The sequence below is a fragment of the Staurois parvus genome, unplaced genomic scaffold, assembly GCF_062004578.1.
Source record: "Staurois parvus isolate SC_StPar_1 unplaced genomic scaffold, SC_StPar_1.0 ptg000744l, whole genome shotgun sequence".
Lineage (NCBI taxonomy): Eukaryota > Metazoa > Chordata > Amphibia > Anura > Ranidae > Staurois > Staurois parvus.
The window spans coordinates 2,035,094-2,052,605 of NW_028318540.1; the positions used below are offsets into that span (position 1 = coordinate 2,035,094).

General features: G+C 46.9%; 1 protein-coding gene across 6 annotated transcripts in view; it reads left to right on the forward strand.

Annotated features, from left to right (window-relative positions):
- Positions 1 to 10,840: 10,840 nt before the first annotated feature.
- The window catches only part of KIF21B (kinesin family member 21B), a 400,290-nt gene continuing 393,618 nt past the window's right edge, over positions 10,841 to 17,512 (forward strand). For 5 of the 6 annotated variants that reach the window (XM_089654107.1, XM_089654109.1, XM_089654108.1 and 2 more), the window contains exon 1: positions 10,842 to 11,071. In XM_089654107.1, the coding sequence (XP_089510233.1) occupies positions 10,917 to 11,071 (155 nt within the window). In that variant the 5' untranslated portion in view covers positions 10,842 to 10,916. Of the gene's footprint in view, positions 11,072 to 17,512 lie in introns of all 6 variants that reach the window. The other variant, XM_089654112.1, reaches the window with a different exon arrangement.

The following is a 17,512-nucleotide window of genomic DNA, read 5'->3' on the forward strand; positions in this document are numbered from 1 at the left end:
ATCATGCATGTGACCCCACCCCATGTGACATCATTGATGTCACATGGGGTGGGGTCACTTGGATGATGTCCCCGGGTGGCCCCACCCCTTATATATTTAAGAACTGTCAACCAAGCTCACAGCAGAGGGCTGGGCAGCCATCAGCCATCGTCGGGAACGGAACCTATTTTTTTTCCTTTTTCGGGTTGCCGGCGGCGGGCTTCTTGATTGACGTAAAGGACTTGTCAAAGACCGCGTCCTGTCTTTTTTTACACTACACTTTTTGTTTTTTTGTGAATTAGTAGCGGTACCATGTACCCCATACTCATTCACATAGGAGGGGCGGGATCTGAGGGCCCCCTTGTTAAAGGGAGCTTCCAGATTCTGATTAGCCCCACACACGCAGACCCCCACAACCATCGGCTAGGGTTGTGGGGAAGAGGCCCTTGTCTCCATCAACATGGGGACAAGGTGCTTTGGGGGGGTTCCCCCCTGCCCCAAAGCACCCCCCCATGTTGAGGGCATGTGGCTTGGTATGATTCAGGAGGGGGAGCGCTCGCTCGTCCCCCCCCCCCTTTCTTGACCTGCCGGGCTGCATGCTCGGATAAGGGTCTGCTATGGATTTTGGGCGGGACCCCACACCATTTTTTAAAAAATTTTGGTGTGGGGGTTACGCATTAAGATCCATACCAAACCCAAAGGGCTTGGTATGGATGGGAGGGGGGAGCCCACTCTGTTTATTTTTTTTTTTAATTGCCGACCTTTATTTTTAGATTTAGCTGTCAAAATATATATTATCTAGACCTTCAAAATATGTAAAACCATTACATAAATAATTATAAAGGATAAGAAACAAAAACAGAATCAATAGAACTAAGGAAATCAACTTAGAATACATAAAGATATGCCGAGCTACAAATAGTGCTGTTTGTCACACTGACAGCTCGAGAGGAGAGCCGGTAATCCCTCAGAGGGGACATCTACACTGACTATCAGAGAACTGATGATCAGTGTGCGCTGTTGATCAGTGTAGCCCCAGCAGTGCCACCTGTCAGTGTCCATCAGTGCCAGCTGTCAGTGCCCATCAGTGCCACATCAGTGCCACATCAATGCTACATATCAGTGCCTACCAGTGCACATCAATGCCACATATCAGTACCCATCTGAGCTGCCTTTCAGTGCCACCTATCAGTGCTGCCAATCAGTGCCACCTATCAGTGCCAGTCAGTGCCGCCTATCAGTGCGCATCAGTATCACCTATCAGTGCCGCCTATCAGTGCCAGTCAATGCCGCCAAACAGTGCCAGACAGTGCCACCTAACAGTGCCAGTCAGAGCCGCCTATCAGTGCTGCCTATCAGTGCCATATATCAGTGCCTTTTAGTGCCCATCAGTGATGCCTTTCAATGCCCATCAGTGCCACCTACCAGTGCCTCCTCATCAGTGCCCATCAGTGCCACCTATCAGTGTCCATCAGTGCAGCCTATCAGTGCCCATCACTGCAGCCTCATTAGCGCACATCAGTGAAGGAGAAAAATCACTTATTTAAAGAATTTAATATCAAAAACTAAGAAAAAACTTTTTTTTTTTCAAACTTTTCAGTGGTTTTTGGTTTGTTTAAGAAAAAATAAAAAACCCAGAGTTGATTAACCACTTGCCTACCAGGCACTTATACCCCCTTCCTTACCAGGCCAATTTTCAGCTTTCAGCGCTGCCGCACTTTGACAATTGCGCGGTCATGCAACATTGTACCCATATGAAATTTTGATCATTTTTTTCTCACAAATAGAGCTTTCTTTTGGTGGTATGTAATCGCCACTGGGCGCTTTACTTTTTGCGCTATAAATTTAAAAAAGTGCAAAAAATTTGAAAAAAAAAAAAAAGTTTATTTGTTTCTTTTATAAAATTTTTCAAACAGGTATTTTTTCTCCTTCACTGATTTGCGTTGATGAGGCGGCACTGATGGGCACTGATAGGCGGCACTGATGGGCACTGATAGGCAGCACGAAAGGGCACTGATAGGCAGTACTAATGAGGTGGCACGGATAGGCGGCACTGATAGACAGCACTAATTGGGGGTCACGGATAGGCGGGACTGATATGCAGCACTGATAGGCGGCACTGATAGGTGACACTGATGATGGGTACTGATAGCCGGCACTGACTGGCATCACTTCTGGGCACAACCCCTGGGCACTGACTGGTGGCACTGACTGGCAGCACTGCTGGGCTGCACTGGTGGGTGGCACTGGTGGGCAGCACTGGTGGGTGGGCACAGGTGGGTGGCACTGGTGGGCACAGGTGGGTGGCACTGGTGGGTGGGCACAGGTGGGTGGCACTGCTGGGCACATGTAGGTGGCACTTCTGGGCACAGGTAGGTGGCACTGCAGAGTGGCACAGGTGGGGGCACTGCTGGGCACAGGTGGGGGCACTGCTGGGCACAGGTGGGGGCACTGCTGGGAACGGGTGGGCGGGGCTAGTGGGCGCACTGCTGGGCGGAACTTGCGGGTGTCACTGCTGGGCACCGATCATCAGGGCACTGATCATCAGTGCCCTGATGATCGGTGCCGATCCCCGCTCTGACAACTGCCGGTTCTCGGCAGTACTTTCCTCACGATCTGACAGCGTGAGGAAAGTGCAGCCGAGAACCGGCACTTGCATTTCCCTGTGATCAGCGTGTCATTGGACACCGCTTATCACGTGGTAAAAGGCCGGTGGGATCGGCCTTTCACCACATCACGTGATCAGCTGTGTCCGTAGGACACAGCGATCACGGAGATCGCCGGGTGCGCGCCCCCTGGGGCGCGCAGGAGAGCGCGTTCTGGGAGGACGTCATATGACGTCCACTCAGAACTGGCCGGCCGCGGTGAAGCCGTCATTCGGCTATGCGCGGTCGGCAAGAAGTTAAATACCACCAAAATAAAGCTCTATCTCTGTCAAAAAAATGATAAAAATTTCATATGGGTACCATACCGCATGACCGCGCAATGTTTCCTTTTACAGGGTAGATACAATGGACTTAGAATGGGGGTGAGAGTAGATTTAAACTTAGGTTTTGCTTGGAATTCCACCTTAAGGCAAATATGAATGCGCTATTAACCTGTTCCCTACTGGCCTATGGTAGAATGACGGCCAGGCGGGCCTCTCATCCCTCTGGGAGAATGTCATACAATGTCCTCCCGGTCACTCCCCTCATGCACAGCAAGATGATCCCAGGTCTGCTGTGTCCCATGGACACAACGCTTCTCCGATGAAGGTAAACCGCCAATGAAAACTGGCTGTTTACCATGTGATCAGTGTGTCCTATCACAGCTCATCACAAATGTAAACAAACAGCGGTAACTTGTTGTTACCGGCTTAGCCTCCTCACACACGATCGTGTGTGAGAAAGAGAAGGGGGACAGTGAGTTACCAAATAGTGTACTGTACACCACACTGCCCTAAATGCTCTGTGTACACAGCAGCCCATCAGATCAGTGTACCTGTCACTAGCCCATCAGTGTACCTGTAGCCAGCCCATCAGATCGGTCTACCTGTTACAGCGGCCCATCAGCGTACCTATCAGCCCAACAGCGCACCTGTCGCCAGCCCATCAGTCTACCTGTCAGCACAGCTCATCAACGTACCTATCAGCACAGCCCATTAGTGTACCTGTCGCTAGCCCATCAGTGTACCTGTTGTACATCCCATTAGTCTACCTGTCAGGGCTCACGGTAAGACCAGAGATGCGTGAACTGACACAGGGAAACGCAGGCTCAAGTATGGTGTAACAATATAATTTATTAAAGGTTATACACAAGTATAAACGCACAATATAACAAAACCAAACCTCCAACTGATAACGGAATGTGCACAGACAAGAGCAGTCAGGGCTGGTGAGGTGGAGTGGTCAGGCGGGCCATGTCAGGAACCATCGGGCAGACAAGACACCAAAGGAGTAGGCAGAGCGTAGTCAGACGGGCCGGGTCAGGAACAATCAGGCAGACAAGGTACCAAAGGAGCAGGCTGGAGAGTAGTCAGGAATAGCCGAGGTCAGGACAGGCAGAGTTCATTCAGAGTCAGGATCAAAGCAGAATCAGGAATCAGGCAGGAAGCAGACAGGATGCAGGTACAGGGGCTCATGGGAAACATACACCAAGGCACTGACTGCAGGTCTGGCCATTCCTTAAATACACCTCCTGCAATCAGCCTCAGGTGATGGCTGATTGCAGGAGTGAGCTTCTGGTTGCTGAGAGCACCCGCTGGCCAGCCCTGGTACTGCAGCCCACAAGGCAGGTGAGTCCCACCACCATTGGCGAGTCCATTCCTGACAGTACCCCCCCCCTCAAGGAACGGCTTCAGGATGCTCCAAACATTCCTTAGTGGGCAAAATGTTCCACCGCCTGGCACGACAGCAGGCACCGAGTCATCTGGCAGAACAGCGGGCACCGAGTCACCAAGCTCGACAGCGGGCACCGAGTCATCTGGCACGACAGCGGGCACCGAGTCACCTGGCACGACAGCGGGCACCGAGTCATCTGGCACGACAGCGGGCACCGAGTCACCAAGCTCGACAGCGGGCACCGAGTCACCTGGCACAACGGCGGGCACCGAGTCACCTGGCACGACAGCGGGCACCGAGTCACCTGGCACGACAGCGGGCACCGAGTCACCTGGCACGACAGTGGGCACCGAGTCATCTGGCAGAACAGCGAGCACCGAGTCACCAAGCTCGACAGCGGGCACCGATTCATCTGGCACGACAGCGGGCACCGAGACATCTGGCACGACAGCGGGCACTGAGTCATCTGGCACGACAGCGGGCACCGAGTCATCTGGCAGAACAGCGAGCACCGAGTCACGAAGCTCGACAGCGGGCACCGAGTCATCTGGCACGACAGCGGGCATCGAGTCATTGGCACGACAGCAGGCACCGAGTCATCTGGCACGACAGCAGGCACCGAGTCACCTGGCATGACAGCGGGCACGAGTCATCTGGCACGACAGCGGGCATCGAGTCATCTGGCATGACAGCGGGCACAAGTCATCTGGCAGAACAGCGAGCACAGAGTCACCAAGCTCGGCAGCGGGCACCGAGTCATCTGGCACGACAGCGGGCACCGAGTCATCTGGCACGACAGTGGGCATCGAGTCATCTGGCACAACAGTGGGCACCGAGTCACCTGGCATGACAGCGGGCACCGAGTCACCAAGCTCAACAGCGGGCACCGAGTCACCAAGCCGGACCACGGGCACCGAGGCACCAGGCCGGACCACGGGCACCGAGGCACCAGGCCGGACCACGGGCACCGAGGCACCAGGCCGGAACGGGTCATCAGGCTGGATCGGGTCATCAGGCTGGATCGGGTCATCAGGCTGGATCACGAACACCGGGTCATCAGGCCGGATCGGGTTCATCAGGCCGGATCGGGTCATCAGGCCGGATCACGAACACCGGGCCATCAGGCTGGATCGGGCCATCAGGCTGGATCACGAACACCGGGTCATCAGGCTGGATCGGGTCATCAGGCTGGATCACGAACACCGGGTCATCAGGCCGGATCGGGTCATCAGGCTGGATCACGAACACTGGGTCATCAGGCCGGATCGGGTCATCAGGCTGGATCACGAACACCGGGTCATCAGGCTGGATCGGGTCATCAGGCTGGATCGGGTTTATCAGGCCGGATCGGGTCATCATGCCGGATCACGAACACCGGGCCATCAGGCTGGATCGGGCCATCAGGCTGGATCACGAACACCGGGTCATCAGGCTGGATCACGAACACCGGGTCATCAGGCCGGATCGGGTCATCAGGCTGGATCACGAACACCGGGTCATCAGGCTGGATCGGGTCATCAGGCTGGATCGGGCCATCAGGCTGGAAAACGGAAGGCGGGTTCTCAGACAGCAGGCTGACCGGTTTGGATACTGGTAGGATGGTACTGGTTGGAAAGAATTTTCGCTTCTTCTTGGGTTTAGTTACTGGGGCACTGCAAGTAAATGCAGGTCTGTAATTGGATGGAGTAGCTGGGGACAGAGAAGAGCTGGAGGGTGGAACAGAGGAGGGAATAGTTGTTACAGCGGCCTTTTTTACAGGGTTAAAGGCAGGATAGCTGCAGCGAGTGGGAACAGGGTACTGACATGTGGTAGATAGCAGGGTATATTGGGCTGTCACTGGGGGTGCTGTCGGGAATGCAGGAATAGAGCTTTGAGCAGAGGAATAATTAGAAGCAAGATGGGTTTGTTGCAAGCTGCCTGAGGCAGGGTGTAACAAGTCTGACCAGGACTGTAGTATTGGTTGAACAAAACTCCGCTTACACATAGCCTGTCTGACCAAAGACTGCACTGCGTTTATACACTCCACTAGCACATGTGGTGAACATGCTGAATAATGTTCCCAGAAGCAATCCGGATCATCCTCCAACAACCATACCAGTGATTCTATTTGATCCACACTGAATGGTGGAAGAAAGTCATCCCTGCTTTCAGGGGTACAAGATGAAGCCAACTCAACACAAGCCTGAATCAATGGTTGCACCTCAGAGAACTCTGTGCCCTGATCTACTAGGGAATGAGCGACCCGTATGCATTCTAGCAGCTGATCCCTGGTATACTCCTGCAGAGTCTGATAGGCATATTCTCTGTCATCTAAGACAAGCAAATACAAGTATACCACCTCCTCAGGATGCATCCTTCCCAACAACAAGCCAAGATGGCTTCCCTGTGCAGCCACTTCTGGTCAGGAATGGCCTTGGTGTAATGTCAGGGCTCCCAGTAAGACCAAAGATGCGTGAACTGACACAGGGAAATGCAGGCTCAAGTATGGTGTAAAAATATAATTTATTATACACAAATATAAACGCACAATATAACAAAACCAAACCTCCAACTGATAACGGAATGTACACAGACAAGAGCAGTCAGGGCTGGTGAGGTGGAGTGGTCAGGCGGGCCGGGTCAGGAACCATTGGGCAGACAAGACACAAAGGAGTAGGCAGAGCGTAGTCAGACGGGCCGGGTCAGGAACAATCAGGCAGACAAGGTACCAAAGGAGCAGGCTGGAGAGTGGTCAGGAATAGCCGAGGTCAGGACAGGCGGAGTTCATTCAGAGTCAGGATCAAAGCGGAATCAGGAATCAGGCAGGAAGCAGACAGGATGCAGGTACAGGGGCTCATGGGAAACATACACCAAGGCACTGACTGCAGGTCTGGCCATTCCATAAATACACCTCCTGCAATCAGCCTCAGGTGATGGCTGATTGCAGGAGTGAGCTTCTGGTTGCTGAGAGCACCCGCTGGCCAGCCCTGGTACTGCAACCCACAAGGCAGGTGAGTCCCACCACCATTGGCGAGTCCATTCCTGACACTACCTGTCAGCACAGCCCATCAGCGTACCTGTCAGCACAGCCCATCAGTGTACCTGTCATACAGCCTGTCAGCACAGCCCATCAATGTACCTTTCAACGCAGCCCATCAATGTACCTTTCATGCAGCCCATCAACATACCTGTCAGCATTACAGTGATGTACGATTTAGTGCATCACATGACTCCCTTTCTTTTTTTCTTTTTTTTTTTTAACAAACTTTATGTGATGTGTACAAAACGTACATTTCATTCACTGCAATGTCAAGCAGTGATATACACATTGCAGTGCGATTCAGGCAGGTGCTCTGTCATATCTGCACTTTAGCGCAGCACTAGACTGCTTGCAGTGTAAATGGGATACAATTGTTTCTTGTGTGTCCCTGCGGTGACAGATGTTTTACTATGTGCTAAAACATCTGTCACCTCACATAGTGTGAATTGGCCCTTATTTACAGTGAGTTCTCCCTTTTAGTGCCGATTCCTGTCTGTGTTCTGGTGTGAACAAGTGAAATTATACAATTTATTTACATTTCTGAGCTCAGGACAGAACACTTCCACACTGATACACTGTATACTTTTTGTACTGTCCAGTGCAGAGCTCCCCTCATTTTTGTTTTGTACATTCCTAAAATATTGACTGCCTGTACCATAAGATAAGAACTAAATGTGTGTGTTTTTGAGTGAAATTACTTTCCTGGTGCCTACATGGCATCATACTACCACATTTATGCTGCCATGGATTGGTACCAGAAAAGGAAACTTGCAGAAAGTATTTGACAAAATTTCTGTTTTCCTGGAGTCAACATCGCAGCCTGCATGTGGTAGTATACTGTGAATGCTGCCATGGATTGATGCCCAGAAGGGAAAATTAGGGTAAGTACTTTATATGATTTCCAGTTTTAATGATTTATCATTTTTTCTGTTTTTTGCTATTTTTACCTCACATTTTTAATGCATTTGAGGTATTTACCACATACTTGTAATGCATTTGAGGTATATACCTAACTTTTTAATGAATTTGTGGTATTTCCTCATATTTTTAAAATGTTTGAGGTATTTATCTCACATGTTCAACAAATTTGTGGTATTTACCTCATAATGGGGCAGCACAGTGGCCAAGTGATTAGCAGCCTAGCAGCCTAGCAGCACTGGGGTTGTCAGTTTCAATCCCAACCATGGCACTTCCTGCCTGGAGTTTGCATGTTATCCCTGTGCCTGCTTGGGTTCCCTCCCACACTCCAAAGACATGCTCGTTGGCTAAGATTTGTCAGAAAAACCATTACTTTTCTTTCAGAATCAACATTTTCTATGGGGCACTATACTACAAAATAGTCCCACAAATGCAGGCCATTGTTAGCAAGATTTGTTAATTTGCACACACAAAAAAAGTATTTTTCCTAATAAATTCATTCAAGACCATGTTGCAAAAATGAATACACCCCAATGAAAACCAACTTTTACCCCTGGTTCACATATATGCGGCCGTGTTTTTTGCGTGGGCACGAGAGCCCATTCACTTGAATGGTCTCCCGTGCCCCGTGACACGTAAGGAAGAAGTCCCTGCACTTCTTCTGAAAATGCAGCCCTCGGGTCCGCATTCATCTGTGCGGGTGGTGCGGCTGCACGGATTTTTGTGCGGATCTGCAGTGGAATCACCCGCACACATGTGAACCCAGCCTTGGACAACAAAACCCTAATTAACAAGAATTCAACTACAGGTGAGTCTAATTATTCATTAAACAGGTGTCCAGCAGACAGTTGGTTTTACTTAACAAAGAAAACCCCTTCTCATTTCATGCTGTCAGCAATGGCACCACATGGAAGAGAAATGTCACAAGGCCCGAGAAAGCAAATAATCTTCTTACACAAGAAAGGTGAAAGCTACAAGAAGATCAGCAAATCTTTACTTTTCAGTCAGAATACTGTAGCAAAAGTGATACAAAAATTTAACAAGGATGGAACTGCAACCATCTCACAGAGACGTCCAGGATGTCCACGGAAGTTAACACCTTGACAAAAGCGTCTTCTGATGAGAAGTGTTCAAGAATATTGCCATGCAAGTTCACTGCATTTAGCTAAAGAAGTAGAAATCCAAACTGGGGTGATTGTTTCCCATGACACAATAGGGTGTACACTGCAGAGAAATGGCATGCATGGGTGTTTTCCACAATGGAAGCCTATCCTAAAGCCCTTGCACACAAAAGCCTGCCTTGAATTTGCCAGGGCCCATGCTGAAAAAAAGAAGACTCTGTACTCTGGAGTGATGAGACCAAGATAAATGTTTTTGGAACAGGTGGCTTCAAAACTGTATGGCATCGCAAAGGTGAGGAGTACACAGAAAAATGCATGGTGCCAACAGTGAAACATGGTGGTGGCAGTGTCCTTCTGTGGGGCTGCATGAGTGCTACTGGTGTCAGGGAGCTGCATTTCATTGATGGTATCATGAATTCACAGATATACTGCTCTATATTGAAAGAGAAGATGCTACCATCACTCTGTGCCCTTGGTCGTCGTGCACTTTTCCAACATAGCAATGATCCACAATACACGTCTAAGGCCACTGTTGCATTTCTGAAGAACAGGGTGAAAGTGATTCATTGGCCAAGTATGTCTCCTGATCTGAACCCAATCAAACACCTATAGGGAATTCTGGAGGGACAGGTTGAGCATCACTCTCCATCCAGCATTCAGTCTCTAAAAGAAGTCGTTCTTGAAGAATGGAAAAAGATAGATGTTGCAATATGTCACCAACTTGTTCATTCCATGCCAAGAAGACTTGGTGCTTTCCTTTACAAATCATGGAGGTTATACAAAATACTAGATGGATTAGTTTTTGTTGTGGGGTGTATTCATTTTTGCATCAACTAATTTGAGTAAAAATGAAGCTTTTGCAATGTAAGTTATATTATTAAGCTTACGTTCATGTAATCAGCTAAACAAATGTTCTATAAAACTCAGTTTTATCAAAATTTTGGAAGTTGTTCTTGTGTTGAGATATTGATTAAAATCTTACATTTTCACAAATATTACTTTTGATAATCATTAGTGAACTGACCCCACAGAGAGGGTAATCCTCAGTAACAGGGACACAGCAATAGAAACCTGACAGGGATTCTAATATCCCTCTCCTCACATCCAAAACTAGAAGAAAAAACTTTTGCCTTTAGTTCTGCTTTAATGCAATCCTGCCCTAAGAATCTATGTAGATGGGAAACAAGGCAATGTATACCAGAATCTCATCTACGACTGGATCTTTCATGGAACTAAGAATATCAGTGACTGTCCCCTCTGTGTGATGTTGTCCTGACATCACATCTGCCCCTTTTGTTTTCTCCTTACTTTGCCCTGCCAGCTGGATCTCTTCCCTGCTCCCATCTCTATCCTCCCCTCTACATCCTCTCATCTGAGGACCATAAAAGCCTGTTTAAAAATTTAGGCACTACCCTCCCGCACGTGATTGGCGAACGGTCTACCTATGGGCGTGCCCTGCATCCCCTGGCCCCCGATTGGTCACCGCTCTGCTTCCAGTCGTACCTATTGTTCGGTGGCGGAGATGTACAGCTGATGCTGCCTTGATGTGAGGGGACATGGATGAGGTCCGGGGGTTACAGGGCTACCCCCAGGGAGGATCAGGATGAGCGGACACCCCCCATCCGTGCCCGGGGACATCCTGGGGAGCGCAGGCAGCACCTTCACACGGGCACCATGGGCAGTCAAGGAGACTGCAGTGTCAGGGTGGCACTGAGGTAGGTGGCAATGACAGTCCGTGCAGGGGAGGGTCTGGCCGATCGCTGACATCGGCTTATGCACACATACCCTTTGTCTGCGGCAATGACAGTGTCAGCACGGGGTGACAGATGGGTGGGGCTGGGAAGTATCGCACACAGGAGAGTATCTCCATCCGTCCCTTTAATTCTGTGCACTGCAATCCATGATATCACATGACATGTGCCTGTCACATGGTGCCTTGTAATCAGACAATGTACCATGTGTATGTGGACGGATGGAAGGAGATGCAGCTGTTTGGATCAATGATTCCAGCTGTATTTCTTGTCACTCCCTGTTAGGACATCTAAAGGTTTCTTTAGCACTTGTGCAGAGATTGGCGGCTTTCTGCACTGGAAAAATGCTAACCTCTGCAATGGCACACACAGATGAGTCGTCTCATAGGTGCCCTGTGCACAATTAGACGCAGCCTTCGGAAATCTGCAACGGGGCTGCATTTTCCAGTCGCTTACCCACAGTTCCGTTTCTGAATGAAATGTCACAATGTAACGTTTCAATAGAGTTTAAAAAACAAAGTAAACATTGCTCTGTGCTTTAAAAGAGCAAGGCACTGCCAGACAGAACCAACATTATCTGAGCGGTAAAACATGGAATTTTATCATGCAAGTAATGTGAACCGGCCCTACAACATATCTGGATCCAAGAATAAAAACTGATTGTATTACAGCTTAAAGTAGTTGTAAAGTCTTCTTAGGAGGAAAAAAAGGTCCCCCCCTGCAGGATTCAGTGATAATGCATTAGTATTAGAATGGCCGAACTGCGGTGACATCACTCCCAGGCATGTGCACAGGAGTCACTTTGCCGCAGCACACAGAGCGGGCCATAAATGCAGTCTGAACTGCGCATGCGTGGCTCAGACCGTATTACCTGCTGATAGGCAGAGGGGGCATCTATGACAGAGGAGACCTCTAGGGTCTCCTCTGTTATAAAAATCCTGCATGTCAGCAGGTTTTTCAAAAAGAGAGTTTACGACCACTTTAAAGTGGAATTGAAATTCTAACTATGGCTAAATCTACTCCTACCCCTATTCGAAACCTATTCTATCTACCCTGTAAAATGAAAGAAGTCTATACTTACCTATTCTGAAATTACTCACTTTTGTGCTGTAGCTGTCCCAAATTGCCTCAACCTGAGAACTGAACAATCGCATGATTGCTGATCGCTCAGTTCATGGTCTTCTCAGAGTAGAGAGCCGTGGCTGTCAGTCACCACTCTTCTCTCTGCTCCTTCAGCTCTCACTGGAGAGGGAGTGGGGGTAGGCTCAGGCGCTGAGCTGCGCACAGAGGTGGAGCCAGCTGTCCATCAGGCAGATGGGTGTATTCTGACAATATTGTCGAGATCCTTCCAGAGTCTGGATTCGCTTTGCCATGTGAATCTGAGTCACAAGATAGCAAAAGTAAGTACAGTTCTGTGATCCACAAGAGATGTATGGCCAAAGAAAACTTTGACTGTATTTTTGTTTTAAGTTATTTTGTGTCCTAGGATGACAACCATACTGAGCCACATTGCCACTCTAGGAGAGGGATTACATAACACTGTGTTAGGAATACAAAACACCTCCCTCTCATTCTAGAGGAGGTGTTTTGTAGATTACAAAAATAACAGAGTAACAGAGATAATAGCATTGCAGGGAACAATGGTAAATCATAACAATCCAGAGGCAGAGAGTACAGGAGATTATCAGATTTCTGGCTGGATGAACAACTATTTTTTGTACTTGTTGAACAGATATAAAACACTATTAAGGGTATATCTAACAGATCAAAGTAGGGCAAATAAGAGGAATGTAATCCTACAGTTTACACTTTAGAAGAAATCCTAAAATTGGAAATCTTTTGTTAACATGTCCTGCCAATTTTTTTCTGACGTTTCTGCCATATTTATAAACAACTCAAATATGTTTTGAATATGCTTAAATAATTACTGGGCCAAAAATTTGAGGCCCCCCAAATTAAGCTGGACCTATTCAGATAGCATCCACTCACCTGCCTCCTCCCTTCTATATCTTAAACAATTGCAGTTAAATATTTTTGTGAATGTGAGGTCAAATCTAAACTCTTTCAATTTGTATCCAGGCAGGCAGGCTTTTGCACTACATAATTAATGGTAAGTCTAAAGCAGGGAGTCAGCAACACATAGATCGTAATCTATCAGCAGATCACGGCCAGTTGACTGGTAGGTCGCATTCTGGACCTGCTGACCCACCATCCCAGAGCATCAAACAGAGTGCAATGTAGAGAGACTGAGAGTATAAGGTGAAGAGCCAGCAACTCATTCTCTTGATAAAAGTACTTTATGGATTTAGGGTACAGTGTGCAAGTTACAGCAGCTTACACGTTTCATAAAAAAAAATGATTTTACTGAAACACATAAGGTGTTGTAACTTGCATACTGTGCCCTTTTTAAATAAAGTACTTTTATCGGGAGAAAGAGCTCTTCGCTTTATACTCTCGTGCTGTTTAAAGTGCTAGGAAAACACTGTGAGCTTTGGAACACTGTTAGTATACCTCCAGGGGGAATGAACCTAGGCATACATGCTCATTATTGCAGAGGGGCTTGTAAAGTTGGAGCTGCAGGGGTGTAGAGATTTTTGAAAAAACTACTTGTCCAGGGACTAAATCAGTGTCCCAATCTACTTGTCCCTCATGACAATCTACTTGTCCTGATAAAAATACATTTTAACCAAAACTGTATTTAAATCTGCTTTAAGTAATGTCTGGGGCTTTTAAAAACAAAAGTGGCTTTATGGCTTCATGACTTAAACGTTTAATATTTTTAACATTGCGCTGTTTATCTCCTCCTCCCTTCCCTGCCTGTCTCCAGCACAGCACCTGGGGACTAGCGGGGAGGAGAAAGACCTTGCAGTGTAATGAGCACCGATTGGCTACTCGTCAGGAAAGGGGAATGTCGGGCTTATCCTTTATCCCTTTTGCTGCCAGAGCTGTTTTGCGTTATTTGCACACGTGTAAAAAATCGTTTTAGGCCTGAAGATTACACAAACCCCCCAAACATGATATATTTTCTGAAATCAGAGATCCTAGAGAATAAAATAGCGGTAGTTCCAATTTTTTATGTCACATGATATTGTCACAAAGGTCTAGGAAACACACAATTTCAGTAAAAAATACACACGTTAATTTTAGGATAGCAAAAAGCAATAAATTATCCAATTTTTTGTAAGATATAAAAGACGAGGTTGCAGCGAGTAAATAGATATCCAACTTGTCAAACCTTAAATTTGTGTGCGCTCGTGAAATGGCAACAAACTTTAGTACCTTATATTTTCTATAGGCAAAGCCCCTTATAGGTCATCAGTATAGTGTACAGAGGAGGTTTAGTGCTAGAATTATTGCTCTCCTGGCATGCGCGGCGATATGTAACATGTGTATCGCAATTGTCGTTTTCATGTGTAGGCGCCCGAGTATGCGCTTTTACGTTTGTGCGTGCATACATATGTCGGGGTGGGGAGCCTTGAAAAATTTGGGGGTGTTATATGCTTAGGTGTAACTTCCATTTAAAAAAAAAATTACTTTTTTTTTTTTTTTTAAATCACATATGGGAGAAAAAGTTCCCTATGTGATGATTTCTGGTGACGGTTCTCTTTTTTGAAACATGCAGGGTCTAAAAAACCCTGCATGTCTCCCTAGTACTACACTGAATGTAATGCAGGCTCATCACACCACATTACATTCTTTCCCGGCCTCAATGACCTGGAATCTGGCAAACAGGGACCCGGGAGTCACGTCACATCACATCCGGATCAGGAGAAGAAGGGTTGGGGAGGGGAGCGGATGTGTCAGCTCTCCTCCTCTCTCCCCTATACCACACTGGTTCGGCACCTGCCGAACCAGTCTCGGGCCCACAGATGGGCAAGCGGAGCCCTGGACACATAGCGGGGGGGAGGCTGACACTGTGTGCTGTGTGGAAGTAATCGCCAGCAGCGCTGCTCCCCGATTGCTTCCACCTGACAGGTGAGCCCTGGTTCTTGCCCACAGCAGGGCTAAGGGCAAAGAAAAACTACCTGCCATGCGTCCGGAACTACATGTCCCAGGCGTCAGGCGATAGGAATTGGACATCCCTGAGCTGTAGTAGGAAGTAAGAGCCGCACAAGACAATGTCTCCTCTGTAGTGCTGACTCAATCCCCTGCAGAGTGATACCAACTGCATTGCATCTCGTATCCTGTCCTAGTGGTGTCCAGAGTGGTGTCAGCAGCAGGAAAGAAAAGATCTTCAGATCAGTTTGAAGCAATACACTGGGCATAATATTATAGAGCTGCTTTCACACTGATGCACTGCGGTGTACCCACACCACGGGTGCAGTGCAGTGTACCTGCAGCTTTCCTGTGGGTTTCCTGCACTTAGCCATAGACTTCTACACTGCTCAAAAAAGTTAAAGGAACACATTTTAGTCAGAGTATACCATCAAGTCAATTAAACTCCTGGCATATTGATCTGATCAGTTAAGTTGCAGAGGGGGTTAATCAGTTTCAGCTACAAATAAAAGTGAATACTTGTGAGCTACTATGACTGAGGTGTTCAGTATATTATTCGTAATTATAAACAACCTAGATATTATACTGGGTGCGCTGACACTTTCACAAACTCACTTGGTTGTGTGTCTAATAATCAATTTATATATACTTATAATGCCGCGCTCCTACTATAAGTACTTAATCACATATTATGTGTCACTCATCTAAATAAATATATAAATAAACTGAATAATGATAATTAATAGTATGTGATAAATGTGACATATAGATCAATATGTTTAAATTAAACCAATATAGTGCTTAATTATACCATTTGTGCTCAATCAATAATATCAATACAATAAATTGTGGAAATATAATACATATAGTGCATGAATAAATTAAAAAGTCTTTTTTATAAATTAGTGCAATGTGCAATGTGCTGTTGTACTTTATATGGATATTCAATCTGACGTATAGGAGATGGAATGCAGCTGATCTGACCAGCAACGTCTGACAGACAGAAAATTTACATACAGCTGGGTAAATACTGGGCTAAATTACACATAGGGAAAATCACTTAGAAAATGGCCGCGCACATGCGGTCTTCAACAAAATGGCGGCCGCTGTGTATATATACTAATACAGGCGAGTTGTGATGTCCAATCATATTCCCCCTGATGAAGTCACGTGACCCTGTGACGCAACGCGTAGGGGAGGAGCTCTGACGTCACGACGTTGCATCGGAGAGGCTCGGCGATTCCAGCAGAGGCAGACAGAGAGGCAGAGAGCATTACCAGCTTTTGCATATCTGTACCAGATAAGTGCCATATACTGCTATATCACCGCTTCTGGCAACAATAAACTACTCTCATATAAAAGGATAAGGCACCATGGTCTTTCTTTTCTCCACTTGATTTATATATTCAACACTGAGGAAAGGTGGATAAGAGGAGGAGGTGTCCCCAGGAGGGGAAATAGGAGATTTTCACATATGTTCCAAAGGTCCATCCATGAGTGGCTATGTGTATGGAGTGAGAGGAGATAAAAAGAGGATCTGAGCAGACCTTTACTTCCATTTGGAATACCATATATAGGAGCATCATCCCACCAGTCCTGGAAGGAGAAAAAGTTTATTTGCCTAAATTTATTTGGGCAAATATCAAGGTGAGCGCATATTGAGACCACACGGCACCTGGAAAGAGGGATTAAGGAGTTCACCTGCACATTGCACTAATTTATAAAAAAGACTTTTTAATTTATTCATGCACTATATGTAATATATTTGCACAATTTATTGTATTGATATTATTGATTGAGCACAAATGGTATAATTAAGCACTATATTGGTTTAATTTAAACATATTGATCTATATGTCACATTTATCACATACTATTAATTATCATTATTCAGTTTATTTATATATTTATTTAGATGAGTGACACATAATATGTGATTAAGTACTTATAGTAGGAGCGCGGCATTATAAGTATATATAAATCAGTTTCAGCTGCTTTGGTGTCAATGCAACTAACAACAGATGCACTAGATGAGCAACAATGAGATGACCCCCAAAATAGGTATGGTGGAGGCCACTGACATTTTTTTCCATACTCATCTTTTCTGACTGTTTTTCACTTGTTTTGCATTTGGCTACAGTCAATGTCACTACTGATCGCACAAGGCAATACCTGGACCCTACAGAGGTTGCACAGGCAGTCCAACTCCTCCAGGATGGCACATCAATATGTGCCATTGCCAGAAGGTTTGCTGTGTCTCCCAGCACAGTCTCAAGAGCATGGAGGAGATTCCAGGAGACAGACAATTACCCTAGGAGAGCTGGACAGGGCCGTAGAAGGTCCTTAACCCATGAGCAGGTTCGGTATCTGCTCCTTTGTGCAAGGAGGAACAGAAAGAGCACTGCCAGA